General features: G+C 40.9%; 1 protein-coding gene across 2 annotated transcripts in view; it reads right to left on the bottom strand.

Annotated features, from left to right (window-relative positions):
* The window catches only part of tubgcp4 (tubulin, gamma complex associated protein 4), a 48269-nt gene that overhangs the window by 17411 nt on the left and 15959 nt on the right, over nt 1-14899 (bottom strand). For both annotated transcript variants that reach the window (XM_043680426.1, XM_043680427.1), the window contains exons 7-13: nt 12422-12626; nt 8644-8809; nt 7523-7647; nt 6739-6789; nt 3801-3906; nt 1699-1806; nt 1181-1319 (exon numbers count right to left, since the gene is read on the bottom strand). In XM_043680426.1, coding sequence (XP_043536361.1) covers nt 1181-1319; nt 1699-1806; nt 3801-3906; nt 6739-6789; nt 7523-7647; nt 8644-8809; nt 12422-12626 — 900 coding nt within the window. The remainder of the gene's footprint in view (nt 1-1180; nt 1320-1698; nt 1807-3800; nt 3907-6738; nt 6790-7522; nt 7648-8643; nt 8810-12421; nt 12627-14899) is intronic.

The raw sequence follows: 14899 nt of genomic DNA, 5'->3' as shown, positions 1-14899 counted from the left end.
ACGCTTGATCTCCTTACTAATCAAGAACCTCTGTCCTATATACCTATGTCTTAAACACACTCAGTGACTTGGCCTCCACATCCTTGTGCATCAATGACATCCTGCAGCACTCATCAATCTGGCAATCTACACTGCCATCACCTTAACCTCACACTTACATTATGTATTTACTGTTTGACAGTTGCAGTCAAAGTGACTCAAGACCTTTAACTCTGACTGCTATGAAAAAGGGGGTGTGCTTTCTTTTCCCTAATGGGTTTGCACTGTGAAAGAACTGTCAGAATGGAAACATGGCTCCACTTACTTCTGAAGGAGCTCAGATTGGAATTTCCTGTAAGAAATGCAGAGCTCACTTCTTTTATTAAGAAAAGGCTGGAGTGGCAATCTGTGAGAGTTTGCTATTCCTCAAAAAAATCAGTCTCACCTTTACCAGAAAACACTGTGAGCTGTACACAATGTCCCACCTTCCTCAGACAGAAAGAGCAGATGTAGACAACATACAGAGCCAATTGCGTCTAAATTACCGGAAAATGTCTTGACACCAGCTTTCTGATTAACTCCTGACCAAGGCAGTGCAACTGAGCCTGCAAACAGAAAACACTGAAAAATCTCTCTCTGTCTCAGTGGGGGAAGAGACAGTATGGAGTTAAGTTGTAAAGTTGTATGGCTGCAATTCACATTTTCTAACTCCTTTGGTTAAAGTCAATTTGTCTGTAATAAACAGTTAATTACTAGTTAAATACAGAAATCTGTTGAGTGTTTCCTTTTTGCTAGAATTCATTAGTCAGAAAAATAGAGGAATTTAAAATCTTTTCACATTTGTGATGACTCCTTGGACAAGGCATTGGGGTTGATTTCCAGATCACTACCACAGTGAGCCATCTGGTTAGGAAGGGGAAATCAAGTCAGTCATGGCTGTTAGAAAGCACATGGATGAACAATGGGTTAGGACAGGAACAGATTCCACTCCTCCACTATCATTGAACACCTTGCCTAGGTTAGCAGGTATGAAGCATAGCACACTTCAAATGATGTGGTGAAAAGGTGCCAGTAACAACAAATATAACCTGCGCTGTTCAGTGGCCGGGGGTGGGGGGTGCAGAAACAGCGATGTAAACTGAAGTGCTCCTCAAACTGACAGCAACAATCAAAAAAACCAAAATACATAAAGTAAACTTACTTTTCTAGTACAGCTGGTGTAAACAGGATATGCAAAGGCCACTGCACTTTGTACGAGAGTCCCAGAGCAGACCAGCCAGAAGCAGGGGCTTCACGAGGGGAAGATTCACGCAGGGAGTTATCACGGCTTTGTGCAGTATCTGTGATAAGTTGGGCAGGATTGGCAAGTTGGGGTGGAAGGCAAAACAATTCATTAAACTGACAGGAAAATTATAACTGAGCACAAAATTAATTCCACGGTCAACACAAATAAAATGCTATCGTTTATTATGAGAGGAATTGAGCATAAAGGTAAGGACTTCATGCTTCAGTTCTACAAAGCATTGGTGAGACTTTAGCTCAAATACTGTGGAGAGTTGATTTCCTAATTTAAGGATGACAAACAGAAGATGAACTTTACAGAATCTACATTTTACCAGCGTACTTCCATCTGAAACAGGTCCTATACATGTATACCTAGACCTGGCATTAAATAATGTTTGTGCAAAATGATCGAGAGAGGCACATGCCTTGACCTACCTTTTGGGTCTTTGCCGTGGTACTCGACAGTGAGGTGCAGGAGTGGGAGTAGGTTGTCGTCATCCAACAACACTTTGTGTGCTGACTTCTGGAATGCTACATTGACATCTGAAATGCAGTGATAGAGGCAAGGGGGAGAAACAATTCAGGAGAAATTCAATAACCCTATTTGCGCTCATCTCCAAAATGAGAGAGATTAGAGTTTAATAATGAATACTGGAGTTTGAGGTATTATAAAGCTTGCTTTTCTACTTTTTCCAAAATTGAAACCAACTGAACTGCTAGAACCTCACCCATTAGAATCATTCTGTTGTTATGCTCCATATGGGCCTCGTCCTTTTGCTCTTCATGTACACAATCAACATACTTTTTGAGAACTTTCTCCCTTATGTGTTTTCCTAGCTTCTTCTCAAATGTGTCCATGTTATTTGCCTCAACTACTCCCCGTGGAAACAAACTCCAGCTTCTCATCATTCTCTGGATAAAGAAACCTTTTTTTCCTGAATTTCCCCCAGTGGCTTTATTAACGATTCTCTTATACTGATGGCCCCTAATTTTGGTCACCCTGCAAGTGGAAACACCATCTCTACACACACTATCAAACCATCTTGTAACCTTATCTGTTGAATTACTCCTTGCCTTTCTGTATTGCAAACCTATGAGAAAAACAAAATCTTTGGTTCAGAATAAAAACATCTAAATGCTAACAGGAAGTGGCTTTCCTGGGTGACGGAGAAATGGTACTGATGAGCCATAACCTTTACAGTCATTTCGGTTCAATGTTTGCTAATCTAAGCGCTTAAGTTCAACTTCGTGACCACAGGGTTCACAAACTGAAACTCATGCTGACCTAATAGAATATAGACGTCAGAAGCATGACCATAGAAGGGCAGTGAAATGCGTATATAAAGAAAAGGAAAAATCTCATGAAATTTGTCACATTGGAAAAACAGGGAAAACACGTCCCAATTGTGAGCATGCAGTCAACAGCTTATTCACAGCCCGTATCTGAATAGATCTAATAGGCAAGAGTCTATTAATTTACTATGTAATTAAGCTCACTTACATTTTTGGCTAACCAAGTAATAAATAAAGTAATGCCTCATGTGTTAATTAGAGCCAGAACCCAGCTGTGAAGGCTGTGCGATTGAATCACTACTCAGTCTGAGGTTGAACCTCAGTTCGATATGTTTAGGAGATACATGATGTCATAGAAGCTGCAGCAGTACAGTTCAGCCCCAGAGAAACTTGGCCAGTCTAGCTATGGTCACCAGCTTTGGAAGACCATCCTCCTGGAGTCAGTCACCAAAGAATAGAAAGACACTTAATGGACAAGAGTCTTTTTAGATTGAGAGTTCTTCCGTGAAAGTCTCAGGGCGGGAGTGAATAACAACATTCAGTTGTAAGGTTCTTTAGAAGATGATGCACAACATCTCACAGACTAGTGGCAGAAGAAATAGTGAAATGACTGGTCACAGAAGTAGGCTTCTGAAAATATGGAATGAGGCAGAAAAACAAAGATGGTTCAGGAGTGGCACTTCAACAGTTTGAAGCCCAATGATCTTGAAAGAGATCAATCACGAAGTGGTAATCAGGTAGGGCCAACTCAGGTTCCAGAGCTTCGATATCTTGAGGGAGAATATGTCAGAAAAAGGAAGTCTAAGATGTCTCAAATTCATGCCCCTCTGCCCCTCTCCCCCTTGCACCCACATGTCCCTTCCCCCATTCATGCTGATTTGCTCCTATTTCCAACGTCTTCATCTCTTAATATTTCTAACTGGCAGAAATCTACTGAGCTGAGACTTAAAAGAGCAAAATGAGGAGAAGGAATCTGCAGTGTGTTATATCTGGAGTGCTAACATGTGAATTATATTATTATGATAAAATACCTGCAGGGATTAATTTCTAAAGCATAATTCCATCCCAAACAAATGCAGAAAGATTTCCCCTCCTTCATACCTCTGGTGAAATTGTGCTTTCACAGTTATTATACATATTGCCAAATGAATACTAGCAAACATACTGATAAACACCAGCATTCTGATCCCAACACCGGCTTTCCCACCCCTCCTCCCTCCCTTCCATTAGTAATCTCATGTTACCATGTTCAGTGACAGCAGTTGGTGGGGTCTTCAGTAAATGCTGGGCACTGTCGATGAAAGCCTGAAAGAGTTCCCCTCGACCCAGCAGATAGAAATCTTTGATTATCTGTAAAACAGCCCATGACAGAACTGAATATTTAGTGAAGTCCACATCTGCCAGTCAACAGTATCTAACTTGTATTTACCAATACAATTAAAGAAATGCAAGGAAAGTAAAGGAAATAGCTTAGTATTGATCTGTAGTGTTCTCTATAATGACAATTGTAAAATTTGTTTTGAGCACTCCTACAATGTTGAGAACAGAAGTTATAGCACATCAGGCTGTAGCTACTGGTTAACAATGAGGAAGAGTATTAAGAGCTTGAGGGTTTAAAGTTACTGGAAGACAGGGCTTGTGCCATAGCCCTGAGATCATTGGAAAGAATCATTCAAACATTATCTTGGCTCAGAGGTAGCGCTATCACATCTGAGTTGAAGTCTCGCTCCAGAGACTTGAGCATAGGTCTTGGCCAACATTCACCCTGCGATACCCAGGGAACGCTGCACTGGAAGGGGAGCTGTCTTTCAGGTGGAATGGTAAATCAAAGCTCCATTTGCTCTTTAGGTAGATATTAAGTAGCCAACTGGAGTGTTCAGGAGACTGGTGACTCTCTGCTTTTCTGGTCAACGTTTATCTCCTGACCAATATTACTGGACATTCATTCATTCAATTTCAATGTATTTATCAATAAGCATTATTCATTTTGGAGAACATTGCTCATTCATTAAGAAAATTACACACAAATGAGTAATAACATAAGGAAAACTACCCTATCACACTAATCTAGCTTTAGTTAAAGTACATTAGAAACTATTCCAGTACATCAAAATAAACAATAAGTCCTATCCTGAGTACAAATCCTCATCCATACGTTAAATTTCAGTTAAAAATTCTTATAGAGAAGCGCACAAATAAATATGGGAATTATTTTGTCTTGTATCTGTGAGATTGACCTGAGTATATGCATACAGTCAACTGTTTATTTGCAGTGGGTATCACAATAGGTAACAGGCAAGGGTCTTTTAGACATTTTAGGACGTCATTAGATTATGAAATGGGCTCTGCAAATGAAAATCTCTCCTCTTTCAGAGAAGGGAGTAGGGTAAAGCAGTCAGTAGGACTTATCTGTGACTGGGATATGGACAGCTGATCCCTGGATGAGGGGGTGGAACAAGTATGAAGGAGAATGTAACAAGGAATATCAAGTCTGTAACTGATCAAGACATAAATGAGGGTTTCAGTAGCTTTTGAGTTGAGGTTGGGCAGAAGGCAATGTACTGTCTTATTCAATACTTTTTACTGAAAAATAAAGGTTTCTATTGAGGACAAAGTATGCAAATACTTGTTTGCAGCTTATGTAGGAGAAAATCTAGTCAACAGTACGTCACATTTATATAATCCTAAAGGTTCAGCATCAGGACAACTCCAAAGGTAATCTTGAAATAAACATCAGAGTGTCACCGTGGTTTACTGGTTAGCTGTGCTACCTCACAGCACCAGGGACCCAGGTCCGATTCCATCGTCAGGCTGTCAGTGTGGAGTTTGCACATTCTCCCTGTGTCGGCATGGGTTTCCTTTGGGTGCTCTGGTTTCCTCCCACAGTCCAAAGATATGCAGTTTAGGTGGATTAGCCATGGGAAATGCAGGGTGGCAAGGATAGGATAGAGGGCATGTCTGGGTGGGATGCTTTTCCGAGGGCTGCTGTGGACTTGATAAGGCTAATGGCCTGCTTCCACACTGTGGCAATTCTACGATTCTATTGCATGATGCAAATACAGTGGAAGCTTTTTATTCACTTCAAATGTTAATAAACACTGGACACTACTGCAGGCAATAATCACATCTCAACTGCAGCCAATCTGCAGCGCCACATTTCCACCAGAAGCATCTAAGTTTCTCTTTTCAAAAAAGCTAATAAACTTTTGTGAATTTGCCATATAGAAAAGCGATCTTTGTACTGGGAAACTCAATACAATTTCAGTACTTCCAATTCCTGACATCAGGTGTCAGTATCAAGCACTCTTAGACAAACTACAGCGTGAATTAAATGCAGAGCAAAGCCAGTCCCAACAACATGCATCAGCTCCAAGTGTGTCACATGCTCAGATATCTCCCACTCTCCAGCTATTAACAGCTACGTGGAGAAATGGAAATTCATTATCTCAAATGGGCCAAACTTTAAAGTCAAACAAAGAACTGCAAATGCTGAAGATCTGAAACAAAAACAGAAATTGCTGGAGAGAGAGAAACAGAGTTAACATTCAGAGTCCAGTGGCCCAGTTCTGAAGAAAGCTCACTTGTTTCGAAATGTTAACCCTGCTTTCTCTCCACAGATGCTGTCAGACCTGCACTTATTATATCAGCATTTCTAAATATATTGTATAAAACAACACTATTGGAGTAGTACTGATGAAATTGTCAGATATGCCACATTTCGGATGGGATGATAAACCGAAGCTATACCTGTTCAAGACGGAGGTAAGAGATCCCATGGCACTGCTTCAAATCGAAGCAGGGGAGTTCCCTCCAGTGTCCTGGACCAATAAACAGGCCTCAATCAACATCACTAAAACAGATTACCTGGTCAAAATCAACTGCTTTGTGCATATTGGCTGCTGCATTTTCTATGTAACAACAGTGGTCATGTTTCAAAAACATTTCATTGGCTATGGATAGCTTTGACATGTCCTGAGGTCATGAAAGGAATTTTTAAAAACTTTTTGTTTTGCAATAAATCACATTAACTGATTATGAGCAATACTCTTACAGCCTGCAGACACAAGAATGGATCTAAGCAAAAAGGATCTGATAGAAATGCCAGTAAGTTTTGGGATATGTTAAAAGCAATATAATTAAGAACCACAGAAAAAGTGAATGTTGACTACCGGTCAACCTTACCTTAAGTTGTCCCAACAGTCCTGCCTCTTCCACCATCAACTTCCATAGATGCTGGTTACACAAAAAGAGAAACACAGGGTTATTTGATGCTATGAAGTAAGCATCCAAATGGAGATAAACACAGGAGTGTACTAACACCTGATGAAGTTACACAGGGACACAATTCGACAGCTATCCGAAAAAAACTCACCTCAGTCCAACTCCAGGCCTAAAGTCTCTTTTCTCCCCACCCCACTCAATGTTCCTGAAGGCATCAACTCCCTTCTGAGGAATGATCTTGTAGGTATTGCATTGACAGGCAGCCCTCCAATACACCAAGTAACCAGGACCATTAAATAGTGACTGTGGCAGCACTAAAGTTAAGCCTAATTCTGTCCCCTTCAAAGATCCACAAAAATATTGTCTATTTCTCACATGGATCTCTCCACTAAAAAGAAGAACATTAACTGTGACTAATTTTACCCTGTTTTGACCCAGGGCTATGTCGATCAATAGTTGTAAGCTGTAAGCACATTTGACTTTTATTTAGTTTATGGAATTTAAAACGCTCTCTTCCCACTATTAATGTGGTTAGCACAGTGAACAGCTAATGCAGCACAGACTGAGAAGATCTGAGACCATCCTGGCTGTAGAGTTTAGCATCACGTATAGACAGTGGATTTACTCATTTAAACATCAGGGCTAGTTCAAGCTAGCAGATTCATGAACCAGTGCATACATTGGTAAGTGCACAACAACACCCACATGAAAATGTCTCAAATTACTTTGATGATTACGCCCTTACCTCAGCCACTGTACTTCTGATCCTGTCAATCAGATTTTCAAAATCCACGAGATTGAAAAGGGGCTGTTGTTTCAGTGTATGCAGCTCTGCTGCAAAAGCATCCTCCTGATTCTTTAAAATGGACCCTGCACAGACACACATACAATGTACAACGTTACTCGGTTTGGTACGTAAGGAACTGACAGTGACGCCTGCAAATTCTGAAATTTAACTTAACCTATCTGGTACTTGAAGCTTTTGGAAAATGTCTTTAAGTCAGGTTAATCACTGGAAATGAGGTACATCAGATTCACCATCAGTGGAATTCTCTTCCCCAGGGAGCAGTGGAGGTAGGTCAGTGAATACTTTTCAGGAAGAGGCAGACAGATGACAAGCAAGTTGAAATGTATTAGGGGTAAGCAGGAAAGCGTATGGGGGCCAAAATCAGGTCAGCCATCATGTTATTGATTGATAGAGCAGACAAAAGGGGCTGAATGGCATACACCTGTTCCTAACTGTAGCAATTGTAATAAGGTCAGCCTCATAGAATGTGAGTTCCCTGATTGGGGCAGTTAATCTGGTCTGATCAGGGAGCCCTGGCTGACAGGTAAGAACAGAAGTGTCAGGAATTCTGCTCAGTCAGAGTTGGCTCTGAGAGAGCCAGACCAGTGTCAACCACGTGTGAATAAAGAGTAACTTAGTAACGGGAAACCAGCCTCTGTGGAGTTATTTCATTAACTCTTAAGCTTTTGTTTTTGAGTTTAATATACTAGCTGTAGAATCATTGCACATTTCCAAAATTTCTGTTTCGCAGTCCAGTCTTAGCAGTTTTCTATTTAAAATAATAAGTGATCTGCTTGTGATCCCCTCCGTCGAGCTCCACAGTACTGGAGTGATTGTTTGAAGTTGCCCATATGATGTGAGTGACATTGCTGAGGCCACATTCAGGTGCTCAGACAGAGTGATAGATTTTACAGTAATATGGCTTCCCAGATGATATGGTGTGCATGGCTGGAGATCAGCTGCCCTAGCAGAGGATCCATTGAACCCAGTGCCTTTCGGAGCCTGGTGTGATAGGCGAGCATAATGGACACTACCCTGACCCACTGAAAATCAGGCACGCACCATACACGGAGCCCTACCTGCACGGGTGTGATTCACATTCTGGTTCTCAAACATCTGCACTGACTCTCCCACAAAGAGGATCTTCTCTGCCACCCTCACAGGAATGTAAGAGGGCAGCATCTCAGCTCGCAGTGAAAATTGCTTCAGAGATGTAGCTAACATGTTCTCCTCTTCGATTAACCGCTATCAGTAAAAGACAAAAACGTCAGTATCTGGTGCTGCATAGCAGCAGCGAATTGTTCAATGAACTAAATAGCTTCACAAATCAAATTACCATGACATCCCTCTTGTGGAGGATCTATATAGTGAAATAAACTGCATTTCTACCTTTTGAATCCTTGTGATTCACTTCACAATACTGAAGTACTTTCCAGAATAGTCACTGTTGTAATGTGGGAGAAAGCCGTCTTTTCTTAAAAAGGGCTCACAAACACTGGAACATCTGAATTATTGTATTCTATACTCCAAAGGCAACTGTTACATAGACAAACACAACAGCCTCGTATACATCAGGTACACTCTTTGAATATTGCCAATGGCATCTTTTAACATCCACCAGCAAATCTAAAGCTATTCCCCTCTTAAATAATGCTAATCAAAAACAGACCCACAATAATTCACTGTAATTTGTAGGATCATTCTGTGCTGTTGAGTGGGCCTGTGTAATGTCAGTTACTGCAGTCAGATCATTTCCCATGAAGGCTAAAGACAGCCCCTATCACTGGAAAGCGTATCATTTGGTTAATGTCACACTTCTCCTTTGGAAGCTTGCTGTGCACAAGTTTCCCACATTACACCAATCCAAAAAGAAAAGAAAATCCTGTTTTTATCCAGTGCTTCCCACAGCTCCCAGATGTCTGTATTACTTTTTGAAGGGTAGTCACATTTGTAATATGGAAAATGCAATTGTCACTTTGCAATCAAACAAACCGCAGACACAAACAGTAGCACATCAGTGACAAGTAATTTTTTATTTACTTGCAAAAGTGCGATAGGATATTTTACATCCACCTGAGCAGACAGATGGAACTTTGGTTGTGTGCTCAAGCCCTGGAGTGAGATTTGAACCTAAAATGTTACAAATCAAATGTAAGCATGTGACCAACTGAGCCATAATTGATAGATTGCAGCCATGCTGCTCTTCAACCTGCCCTCATTGCCCTCGTAAGTCAAAGCAAACACAAATTCTTCTACACCATTGCAATGGTAACTACACAACAAGAGTACATAACTTATTGTATTACTTTGGAGAGAGCCCGGAGGTTAAGAAAGGTGGTATAGAAATGCAAGTCTTTCCTCTTTCCCTTCTCTCTTTCTTTTGCATTTCAGAGTTGGGATACATATAACTGTTGTTCTCTCAGCAATGGGAGGGAAGCAAAGCTTTTGCACTCTGGCACCTTGTCTTAAGCACTGCCCACTGAAGCATATTTTAGCCACAGACAACAACTCCATGGCAAATCTTGGGCAATTCTCACTATATATTGGCTTGATACTGCTCAAACTCTTTAGCCCTGGAAAATGGAATGGACTCTCCAACCCAACAGTTTAGGCTGCTTTCCAAGTCAGCTCCCGGGGTGAAAGATAGTGACATAAGGACAAGAGGCTTGAAGCAGCTGAGCTAACCGGGGAAGCTCAGTGAACATCAATGGTGATACGGTCATTAACCTAAAGCTCTTCAGCTGTGTCTATTAATTCAGCTCTTTCACACTGTCAGGTCAAATAACTTCTCCAAGCTGGTGCCACTGACAGGTTCGGTTTAAATTAAAATACAAGTTATTACAACAGGAAGGCAAAATGAAGCAAAAACACTTGATGTGAATATTTTTAAATTGTGTTTGCTGATGGCTGGGATAGCTCTGTCTGAATTCAAAGTATCTTGACTGAAGTCACACACAGAGGGAGCTATGTACATTTATACAGAATTACTAAATTATTGACTGGAAGACAGTGGATGGAATTTTCCATCCCCATCTGGAGGTTTTAGGAAGGGTGGGTTTGTTGGGGGTTGGAGATCTTATTCCAGGCTGGATAGGCTTGCTCTTCCCAGCTTCAGTGAGTATAAACTTTTTAAGTTATTTCGCTCTTTTACAATCAAAGAGCTCCTTTGAACAGAAGTTTACAATGTTACAGAATGAAGACTCTCTATGTTGATCAACTCAACAGAAATCTCAATCACATGAAATCTGACTTGTTAAACACCCGGGATTCCTTTCAGCAGGCAACCTGGGGCCCTTTTCATTGGTTTCAATGGCTGTTTTTGTCAGTGTCAGTCTGGGTCTCCTTGTGGTGGCTTTGTCAGTCTGTGACTCCATGCGGTGTTTTCTTTGGCCTCATGGTGGCTCCGGCCTGGGATTCCAATCATGGGGGAGGGGTGGTGCTCGGGTTTAGAGCCATGAAATGGACCAAGTCAACTTTGCCTCAAATTTTTCCAAAATTTCTTTTTTTTCCTCTTTGTTATATTATGATGGAAGCTCTGTTATTCAAAAAAATATTTATTTTTCTAATTTATGACTATTATTTTGTACTTTTGAAGGTCTGTAATGCTGGACTTTTTAACTTCTGTATTTTTCTTAAGAATTTGTACTCAATAACCTGTACCAAGGCACCTGTGTACCTAAGATGGTATTGTAAGTAGCGACTTGTAAACTTTTAACTACTAATATGAATACATGTGACAATAAAGCTAATTCAGTTCAATTCAATTACAACGTTAAGGGTGAAGCCTGACCTGGTCAACCAGCCCACCCAAGCTAGGCAGGCATTCAGACTATCATCAATAAACCCGACTGGAAAGACAAGTAGGACTCAACTTCTGGACTCCTGGTTTCAAAAAAATGAAAATTACACACAAAGCTGGTGACTTCGGCTCGGGGTGGAGTGGATTTTTCCACACAATTCCTTCCTTCTCAGTTCATTACATTTGCATGTGCAGGTAAAATACCAAATGTTGGCAAGTTCTGATGCCTGCTGTGCCAATGGGCACCATAGTTAAACACATGCAGACAAAATTTCCTTCCCTACAATTGTACTGATGAAGGTCTATAATGTTGGACTTTTTAATTTCTTCATTATTCTAATTTTTTCCCCCAAGAATTTGTACAATCCAGGATCACCACTTAATCTTGGCTTACCACTCCTGCAGATGTCTGAGAGACAAGGTGAAAAGCAGAGCCACATTATATTAATGCCTCCCACATGAGCCACCTGACCCCCACCATTCCAACAGGTGCTGAGCACGTGATAGTAAAACTTTAACCTGCTGTGGGGAAACTGATTTTTTTGGCTCCAGTTGAGTTCTCCCATGAATCCTTCTAAATGCTTCGGGGAGACCTGGAAAATACTTGCCCAGAACTAAAAAAAAAATCCTTTATTATTATCCTTTCTGTTCTGTTTCTCACACTAAACAGATCGTAAGACACTACAAAAAGGTACAGTCTTCACATTATGTAGCATTAAATGCAGATGGTAATGAATGAATGAACTTGTCTAATGTACACTCATCATTTGTCATCTAGTACACTCAGAGTCAAGATTAGAATGTTGCTGGAAAAGCAACAGATCAGGCAATATCTGAGGAGCAGGAAAATCGACATTTCGGGCAAAAGCCCTTCATCAGAATGCTGCCTAACCTGCTGTACTTTTCCAGCACCACTCTAATCTTGACTCTGATTTCCAGCATCGGCAGTCCTCACTTTCGCCCATCTAGTACACTCATACAACTTCACAGGAATACCTGTATATGATACTTCCTTACAAATTGCAGTCATTTCAATTTGTGGTGTTTCCACTGCTTACCAGGTCTTGAAGCTCCCGGAGCTGCTTCCCAGTCAAGCCTCGGATTCCCAGATCTTCTTCATCTTCCTCCTCGGGCTGGGAGCTAACACTGCCAGAGGAAGGCCCTTGCTTGATAAAAAACTCTTCATACTTGTCCAACAACAGCCCGTGCAGCATCCATGCAGATAACTGCTTGTACATCACACCGTGGCACACCGCTAGGATCCTGCATTGGGACAGGGCAGCAACTCATTAACATATTTGCATTTATTACCAATAACCCTTAGCTCATTATTTTAACAGATATTATATTATGATCTTTGTTCCTTTCCATTTATCTCCTAAATTTCCAGTGCTGCTTTCTTAACCACTGAAAATCACGGTAAGTGCAACTATCTCCTATGCCATTACAACAGTGACTACACTTCAGAAGTACTCCATAGGCTTTAGGGTGTTCCACGGCATACTAAAGGGCAGTCTAGAAACGTATCATTCTTGCCTTTGTTTCAAACTAATTTTTTTCCCAAATTCTCAAAACTGTGTTAATCCCGATCCCATTTTTTCCACTGCTTTGAAGTATCCGAGTTCAAAATCACTCAGCTGTTACTTCTCGGCTTTGCTCCTACGAATTTTAACCCTTGTGACATCATGCACTTTGAACTTTCATTAGATTATAAAATTTTAAAATCCCTCCTGTTCATTGCTCTGATGGCAAATAGTGCAACAAGGTCCTTCCTGTCCTTTCCAACCGTTTCTGTTGGCAGTACTGATAGTAATGAGGCAACATTAAGTTGTAAAGTATCATCAAAGGCTGAGTTTGGCACCTAATATCCTCCCTTTCCCCATAATCTGGAAGGAATTCCATTTCCCATTGCAAGGATGAAGTAGCTTGCTGTTCAAGAACAACTCTCAGCAAAACAGCATTTGGAGTTTCCACTGAGCTCAGATCTTGAATTGGGAGTACATCAACCTGGACTATGGCAATGAGGGGGGAATATTACAGGGCTGACTGTTCTAATGGCACTGGGACTATGGTGGCTTGAATAGCCTTATCTGATAGCATAGCTTTTATTTTGTCTCATTGAATAGCAGAGGAAACAACAGGTGCCAAACTTGTACTGAAGCTAGACCCAGCAGAATCGTAAGAAGTAGATGGTGGAGAGAGAGCTGGATTGTACATGGACTCGGGGTTATGTCAGGAAGAATGCTACACCACATAAAGGGCTGCTTTGTCAACAATCTGGAAACTGGGACTATCTCCATCCATTTAATGTGAAGTGTTCGACAGCAGGAGATAAAATTCTGACACATCTGTACTAATTCACCTAACCATATAAAAACGTATGAGAATAGCAGAACTAATGCCTAACAACATTTCTTTCAGCTGAGAAAATTTATCAATAAAACAAGTATCTTTAAATACAGTCACATAGGTCTACAGCATGGCATCAGGCCTTTCAGCCCAACTTGAGCATGCTGCCCAGTTTTCAGGATTAAACTAGCCCCATTTGCCTACATTTGGTCCCTATCTGAGCGGGGCATGCATGTCCTGCTGTCATGGTTTTGTAGTCCCATTTCTCTGTCATAATTCCCAAATGATTGTTATGACAACATTTGCTATTTAACTTCCTGTGCTACAGTGCAGTTACAGATTCTGGTCACTAGGTTATTCTGAACACTGGCTTTCTGAAGTTTCTCTCTCCCAACACTATTACCATTTGGAGTGGAAAACTGTCAATGCATCACCTTTATTTAAAAAAGGGAAAGAAGACACTGATAAGTATAGGTCAGTTAGCTCAGTGTCTGCTATTGGGAGGATATATTAGGGTCTCTTATAGAAAATGCAGTAGCCCAGAATTATAGCATACACAATATGATTGAGCAGAGTCAGTATGGCTTCAACAAGGGGAAATCATACCTATTAAATTTATTAGGAATTCTTTGAGAAAGTAGCAAATGGGATAGATAAAGGGGAAGCAGTGGATGTAAGATATTTGGATCTTCAGAAAGGCAATTGGTAAGGTATCACACATTAGGCTGCTTAATAAAAGCACATGCTATTGGAGGTTTGTATGTAGCATGGATAAAAGATTAGCTAATTAGTAGAAGGCAGAGATTGGGATAAGGGAGGCATTTTCAGGATGGCAACCTATAACTAGTAGAATGCCAGTATCAATGCAGGAGTGACAATTATTTATAATGATGTTAATGATTTGCATGAGGAAAGTGAATGGGACTGGAGCCAGGTTTGCAGATGACACAAAAAATAGGTGAAAAGGCAAATGATGCAGATGACAGAAAGAATCTGCAGAGAAATACAGACAATTCATGGAATCATAAAATCCCTGCAGCGCAGATAGAGGCCATTTGGCTCATCAAGTCTGCGCCAACCCTCTGAAGAGCATCTCACCCAGACCCCACCTCACCTCACCTCCTCCCCCACCTCATCCCCATAATCAGATCAGCCATGTGCTCCTATGTCTTATGTGTACAACCATG

This window comes from Chiloscyllium plagiosum, chromosome 40 (assembly GCF_004010195.1).
Source record: "Chiloscyllium plagiosum isolate BGI_BamShark_2017 chromosome 40, ASM401019v2, whole genome shotgun sequence".
Classification (NCBI taxonomy): domain Eukaryota; kingdom Metazoa; phylum Chordata; class Chondrichthyes; order Orectolobiformes; family Hemiscylliidae; genus Chiloscyllium; species Chiloscyllium plagiosum.
The sequence above is the reverse complement of the archived record's forward strand: the minus strand, read 5'-3'. Positions and strand labels throughout refer to the sequence as shown.